This window comes from Tiliqua scincoides, chromosome 4 (assembly GCF_035046505.1).
Source record: "Tiliqua scincoides isolate rTilSci1 chromosome 4, rTilSci1.hap2, whole genome shotgun sequence".
Classification (NCBI taxonomy): Eukaryota; Metazoa; Chordata; class Lepidosauria; order Squamata; family Scincidae; genus Tiliqua; species Tiliqua scincoides.
The window spans coordinates 80,085,171-80,092,782 of record NC_089824.1 but is presented as its reverse complement, the minus strand read 5'-3'; the positions used below and the strand labels follow the sequence as shown (position 1 = coordinate 80,092,782).

Genomic DNA, 7,612 nt, shown 5'->3' with positions numbered 1-7,612 from the left:
AGTCACACAGACATTTCAGCTGGACTTTGGACTTTGCTTTCAGTCTGGAGAGGTTGAAGAGCTTTCCGTCTGATCTGGTCCGGAGATAGAAGCCTTCTGTTGCAGTTCCAAAGGCCTGCTTCAGCAGGACAGCGAAGAAAATCCCAAACAAGGGATTGTTTCCCAACAATCCCAAACAATAGAAAACTCCTGCCCTAAAGCTGGGCACCTGGAACGTTAGGACAATGACATATATACACACACTCACACATATATACACATGCACACACACACACATATATGTATGTTTATATGTATATATATATGTACATATGTGTATATATGTATAGGTATACATGTACGTATACAAATATGTATATGTGCGTATATATTTATACACACACACCCACACATGAATGAGTGAAGGTGATAAAGTAAGGCAAATGCTTCTTGATGCCGATGAGAACTTACGCCTATATATGTATATAAAAACGCACACACACAAAGAAATGTCCTACAAACTGTCTCATCAACACCCAGTCATGAAATTTGGGAGTGAACTCCTTCCATGATGGAAGGACCCACTAAGAAGGGATTTTTAGACCCCTAAAGGGGTGAAAAGGGATAAAATGTGTTTTCACGGATTCCTCAGTATCTCTTAGGTCTGATTAAATATCGACTTGGTTTTTGCTTACAAAAGTTAACCATACAATACATAAAAACATAATTCAGAATTTTGCCCTAATCAACCCCTAAAGGGGCAAATTCAAATTCAGGGGTGAATTATAGAACCCTTCCTATTACTTAGGCCTGGCTGGCTCCCCCCCCCCCCCCGTGCTACTGCCTGAGAGAGGCCTGTGGCCTACATGGCAACTGAGGCCAGGCCAGCCCTTTTAACTTTTTAAAGTCGGTATGGCAAGAGATAGTAACAGAAAAATAACAGTCATTTTAGTGATCCAGTGAGAGGGGACGGCACTGGCTCTGGAGTTCTGTGGCATAGTCCAGCTTCCTTCACAGGAGGCATTGCTCCACTTATTCCTGTGTTCCAGTGAGAGGAGAGTTAGGGAACGACACTGGCTCTAGAGTTCTGTGGTGCAGCCTACCTTCCCTCACAGAAGGGATTTTCTCTTGAATGTAGTTGCTGTAAATAACAGCTGAGGGCCTTTCAAGTTAAGTCAGTATGGCAATTGAATATTTAAATGTCAATGGAGAGATGGTCCTCACACTATTTTCCCCTTCACAGGAGACAGAGTCTGCCTGTTCTCATCCCTCTCCTATCTCATATATGACACTGAGCTAATGGCTTGGGAAGTTTGTGAGCTCATTGTGAGGCATGTGGTGGACAACTTGGAGGAATTGTTCCATCATGTCCCACAACAGCGAGGGGACAACTACACCAGCTCCGCCAAGTACTTTGCTCACATGTCCCAACTCTTTACTTATGGCGGTTTATGTAACTGGTGGTGGCTGGGCAACTGTTGGAGTTCATCTTCAAGGTTTACTGCAATGGGGAGCTCTATGAGACTCTTGGTGCTGAAGGTCACCCCGTGAGGAGGCTACACTTTACGGAGGACTTTTCTAGAGGCCATTTTGATGTGTAACTGTCATGTCAACCTGAAGAAATGTCCACAGCACTACCCCTCCCTCAGCTCAACTACGTCTCACACTTCAAGTGGGATCAGTTTCAGGTACTGTACAGCCTAATGTATTTAATAACTTGATCCTATGCAACTTTAGTCAGAAGCAAAGTCCAATGGGATTAATTCTTAATTGCAGCCTTAAGGTGCAATCCTATACACAAGTGGTCCCCAAACTGTGCGCCATGGCTCACAGCCATGGGAGTCATGGAAACCAGCCAGGGGAGTCATGGAATCTTCACAAAATCCCACTGCCTTAAACAATGTAGCCCTAATGGGGAACCACAGCCAATGGCCCAGTAGGTCAAGAGACCCGTCAGTCGAAAAAGTTTGGGAACCACTGTTGTATGCATTTACCTGGGAGTAAATAAAATTGAACTGGATGGGGCTTCTAAGTAGACATGCATAGGATAGCTTTGTTAGGGTGGTAATGCTATAAATGCTTATGTGGGAGTAAGCTCAGTGGGTTTTCTAAGTAGCCATTCATAGGATTAGCTGCAGAATTGCAATCCAGTGCACATTTGCTAGGGAGCAAATTCTATTGAACTCAGGGCATATTTCAGAATCACCTGTATAAAGTCATACTGCAATAGGTCATTACCAGTTTTCTAAGATGCAATAATTCATCCTATGGTCTGTATCTGTAATAAACACGGAACCTTATTTGACAGTAATTGGATGGCATAATTCATATCCTGCTAACTGGACAAAGATGAATTTTTCAAGTGGTGTTCCTCTTACATTCAGCAGGGGAGAGTAAGAGCTCCACTCCAGCAGATTCAGAGCGTTCATGTGGGGCTCAGCACCCTACACGAACACTTTTATAATTGAATAGCTCCATTGTGGGGCTACTTTCCTTACCCAGGAGAAGGGAACAAATGCCCCCTTCTCCCAAGGTGCCACCTGTGTAATTTCTACAAATTACATAAAACTATGTAGGCTTACACAAAACGTGAACGCTGGTCTTCACACAATACACAGAAGTGTTTTCTGAGAACTCAGAAATTGCCAGCTCCCTTCCTTTGTTTCCCAGTTCGTTTTGGATCCCAGGACCAGGTACATACTACCCCCTGCACCTCCCTCTCATGGGCCCTATTCGTTAGTGTTTCATCTGTATATTTCTAGATTGTGAACACTTTTGGAACAGGAAGCCATTTAGGGCACAATCCAAACCCATGCTAGAGCAGGCAAGCCAGGAGGCTTGCGCTGCATCCAACGCAGGTTTGCAGCGAGCAGCGGCTCAGCCACGGGCAAGGGGAAGCTCTTGCCCTTACCCCTGGGTAAGGGTTGTGCGCCCCTATGGGTCTCTTCGGACCTGCACCACCTCTGGAGGTGGCGCAAGTCCGAGGAGAGTGGAGCGGCTTCAAGCTGCTCCGCTCACCCCGGGGATGGGGGGTTGGGATCCAGCATAACTGCTGGGTCCCAGCCCCACCCCCGGCTCTCCATGCGCTCACCCTTGGGGTTGCCCTCCCCCTGCCCAGTAACGCCCCCTCCTGCCCCCTCCCCATGCCTACCTTTACCGCTTGTGTTGGCGTGCTCTCGCTCATGGAGGCGCAAAGTGCTTTACAGCACGTTTGCAACCCTCCATAAGAACATAAGAACAGCCCCACTGGATCAGCCCATAGGCCCATCTAGTCCAGCTTCCTGTATCTCACAGCGGCCCACCAAATGCCCCAGGGAGCACACCAGATAACAAGAGACCTCATCCTGGTGCCCTCCCTTGCATCTGGCATTCTGACATAACCCATTTCTAAAATCAGGAGGTTGCGCATACACATCATGGCTTGTACCCCATAATGGATTTTTCCTCCAGAAACTTGTCCAATCCCCTTTTAAAGGCGTCTAGGCTAGACGCCAGCACCACATCCTGTGGCAAGGAGTTCCACAGACCGACCACACGCTGAGTAAAGAAATATTTTCTTTTGTCTGTCCTAACCCGCCCAACACTCAATTTTAGTGGATGTCCCCTGGTTCTGGTATTATGTGAGAGTGTAAAGAGCATCTCCCTATCCACTCTGTCTATCCCCTGCATAATTTTGTATGTCTCAATCATATCCCCCCTCAGGCGTCTCTTTTCTAGGCTGAAGAGGCCCAAACGCCGTAGCCTTTCCTCATAAGGAAGGTGCCCCAGCCCCGTAATCATCTTAGTCGCTCTCTTTTGCACCTTTTCCATTTCTACTATGTCTTTTTTGAGATGCGGCGACCAGAACTGGACACAATACTCCAGGTGTGGCCTTACCATAGATTTGTACAACGGCATTATAATACTAGCTGTTTTGTTCTCAATACCCTTCCTAATGATCCCAAGCATAGACTTGGCCTTCTTCACTGCCGCCGCACATTGGGTCGACACTTTCATCGACCTGTCCACCACCACCCCAAGATCTCTCTCCTGATCTGTCACAGACAGCTCAGAACCCATCAGCCTATATCTAAAGTTTTGATTTTTTGCCCCAATGTGCATGACTTTACACTTACTGACGTTGAAGCACATCTGCCATTTTGCTGCCCATTCTGCCAGTCTGGAGAGATCCTTCTGGAGCTCCTCACAATCACTTCTGGTCTTCACCACTCGGAAAAGTTTGGTGTCGTCTGCAAACTTAGCCACTTCACTGCTCAACCCTGTCTCCAGGTCATTTATGAAGAGGTTGAAAAGCACCGGTCCCAGGACAGATCCTTGGGGCACACCGCTTTTCACCTCTCTCCATTGTGAAAATTGCCCATTGACACCCACTCTCTGCTTCCTGGCCTCCAACCAGTTCTCAGTCCATGAGAGGACTTGTCCTCTAATTCCCTGACTGTATCTTTGATGAGGCATCCTATGCCTCATCCTCCAGGGCCACCTATGCCGGCATAACTGCCGGTTAGGATTGCGCCTTTAGTTATTTGATTTTCTCTGTAAACTGCTTTGTGAACCTTTTTTTGAAAAGTGGTACAGGGGGCCCCCATATCCATGGATCCCATATCTGCAGTTTTACTTATCCATGGTTCTGTGGATGCGGGATTCCCCTGCGCACCCTTCAAAAAGCATTACATAAGAACATAAGAACATAAGAACAGCCCCACTGGATCAGGCCATAGGCCCATCTAGTCCAGCTTCCTGTATCTCACAGCGGCCCACCAAATGCCCCAGGGAGCACACCAGATAACAAGAAACCTCATCCTGGTGCCCTCCCTTGCATCTGGCATTCTGATGTCATAATGCCTTTTAAAGGCATAAAAACATCACTAGTTTTGCAAAAAACAAAATGTAGCTTTTTAAAATTGTAATAGCCATTCTGAGGCCCACAAAGGTTGCATCCCACTTACCCGCGATTTCCCATATCCACGGGGATTCTGGAACAGAACTCCCATGGATATGGGAGCACGCCTGTATATAAATATCCTTAATAATATTGTAGCTTGGGAGCTGCATGGGAAACAGTCTATCCTCCATATCTACTTTACCCAGGCTTCGCGCACTGGAGAGGACATTCTGTTCCAGAACCACCATTCAGAGCGCAATACCATAGTCTTCTGAGACTGAAGGATGCCAACAACAACTGGGAGCTAGATTTCCTAACTACGTATCTTAGCTGGAACTCTGCTTTTGAAATTTTGAAAATTCTGGGAAGTGCATGACAATTATAATATGCATTTTTACATCTTAATACAAACTGCAGTTGGCTACTGAGATGGGTGGAGCAGGAATACCCTCACAAGACTTGCATGGCCACTTTCTCCTCTTTTTGTCCCCTTGATAAATCAGGCTTGCTCCAACATACTTGTACTAACACAGAATGACCCTGGAACCCTGTGTCCATTAGATCACTCTTTCAGTTGCTGGAAATAAACTTGTGGATACAAATGCCAAGCTTTCCCCCACCTTCTAACTCCTTATCTTAGTGCTGCCATATCTGGATGTCAAAACCAACCATCTGGAGGCAGTGCGTAAAGCTAAAATCACATATACTCAAAATTATCTTAAAAATCTCTTGCATCCAAAAAATACTGACTGTGTTTTTAAAAGTTACTAGAGGCAGGTGAGAACTGAGACCAACTGAGGAAACAGCAACTTCATTCTCATGCTCACTCTCACACACATATTTAGTAAGTGAAATGGTGGTTGGAATGACCTTGCATATATTGTTTTCGTTCTTTAAGTGCATGTTGTTGAATTAGCAAAAGTAAAGTGCGCCTAAGGTGCAGGCTGACTGTATTTTGAACTGTTGATAATATTATTTATAGAACAATGATGTTTTTCTAGCATTTCTGTAACCAAAAAGATAATTACCCTTGGGTTTTAAATCAGTGGAGGACAATAGATTTGAATGCATCTACATAATGGAGAACACACAAAAGATTGGGATGTGATTGAGATTTACCATGGGTGAACAACTCCGTACCCATAACACCCAATTGCATTTTCATGGGGAAAATCACCATGGAATAAATCCCTAGTAAATAAATTCCCATACAATAACTACATGTTTTTTCTAGCTCAGGAGTGCCCAAACCCCGGCCTGGGAGCCACTTGTGGCCCTCTGGAACTCCCAATCTGGCCCACAGGGAGCCCCTGGTCTTCAATGAGCCTCTTGCCCTCCAAAGACTTGCTGGAGCTTGTGCTGGCCTGACACAACTGCTGTCAGCATGAAAGTGACTGTTTGACCTCTAATGTGAGCTGTGGGCCGAGGGCTCCCTCCATTGCTTGCTGTTTCATGTGTGTGATGCAGCAGTGGCAGCAAAGGAAAGGCCAGCCTTGTTTTGTGCAAGGCCTTTTATGAGCCTTGAACTATTGCAAGACCTTCATTCATTCATATAAGTTCCATCTCTAATATAGTCATTTATGTAAATTTATGTAAATTTATGTAAATTTATTCAAATTTGAAATTCTTTTTCCCTGCCCCCCCCAACAGTGTGTCAGAGAGATGATGTGGCTCTTCTGCCAAAAATTTTGCACTCCTGTTCTAGCTCATAGGCTATACAATAGTATACACACATACCCAACCAGGAGTATGCCCCACTGGAAGGGAAATTTCCTCACCTGAATTTAAATAAGTAGTTATGTATAAAGGATGAAACAGGAATCATTCTCTTTAATTATTTTAACAGCATTCTTAGGTAAGAATTCAAACACAACTCTCAGTGTGTCTTGTTTCTTATGAATTAATCAGAAAATTAATCTGCTTGTCTACACACAGTAAAAATGAAGTACGATGCTTTTTATCAATTTTAATATGTCATTCATAAACACTGTTTTTTTGCTATGGCATTGAAAATCATACTGAACTTATTCAATATTCTAAATTGCTTCCACTTGGTTCTTGAGCATCCTAGAAATGGGAGGAAAAACAAAAATCACAATTCAATGTTTTCTTTAAATTGTTAATTGATATTTAACCATGTATGAGATTAAAATGAATAATTTTGAAACAATGCTGAAAATCACAGTCTGAGATGACAGATTTAAGGAATGCAGTAATGTTTAACTTCAGTTGATATTGCTGACAGAGTTCAGCATGTTCTTAATTCATTGACAGAATTCAATAGAAATTAAAAGTGCTTAACTTTAATTGCCCATGCATATTGGAGACAAAATAAAAATGCACACAAAATGCTAACTTTACTTTAAAATGTTCAAATGAAAACATTTTTATTTTAAAAGGTTTGGTGTGTCTTATATTGAATCAAAGTTCATAGCAACATTGGGGTGGGGGCATTCTAAAACCCTGTGCAGCTACAGTGTTTCTTGGAAGGATCTTTTGTCAACAGAATCAGGCTGGAGGGCAGAGATCCTGACTCTCTTCTCCCTTAACCCATTTTCGCCTAGCCCACAGGTGTATACATTTGGTCCCTGTTGCGTATATGCAACGTTGGGCAGAAATGGCTTAAGTTGCATGTTGGCCAGTCCTGTGACAACAGATGTCACTCCCTTTACACATCTCTGAATTGTGAACCGGAACACAATTCTGAACTGGCAAACCCTGCTGCACTGCTCTTTTACCTTATAGGGGTTA

General features: G+C 44.1%; 1 protein-coding gene across 1 annotated transcript in view; it reads right to left on the bottom strand.

Annotated features, from left to right (window-relative positions):
- Positions 1–6,818: 6,818 nt before the first annotated feature.
- Positions 6,819–7,612, bottom strand: part of CAGE1 (cancer antigen 1) — a 42,891-nt gene continuing 42,097 nt past the window's right edge. Inside the window, exon 15 of the mRNA XM_066625597.1 lies at positions 6,819–6,928. Within this exon, the coding sequence (XP_066481694.1) occupies positions 6,890–6,928 (39 nt within the window). The 3' untranslated portion in view covers positions 6,819–6,889. The remainder of the gene's footprint in view (positions 6,929–7,612) is intronic.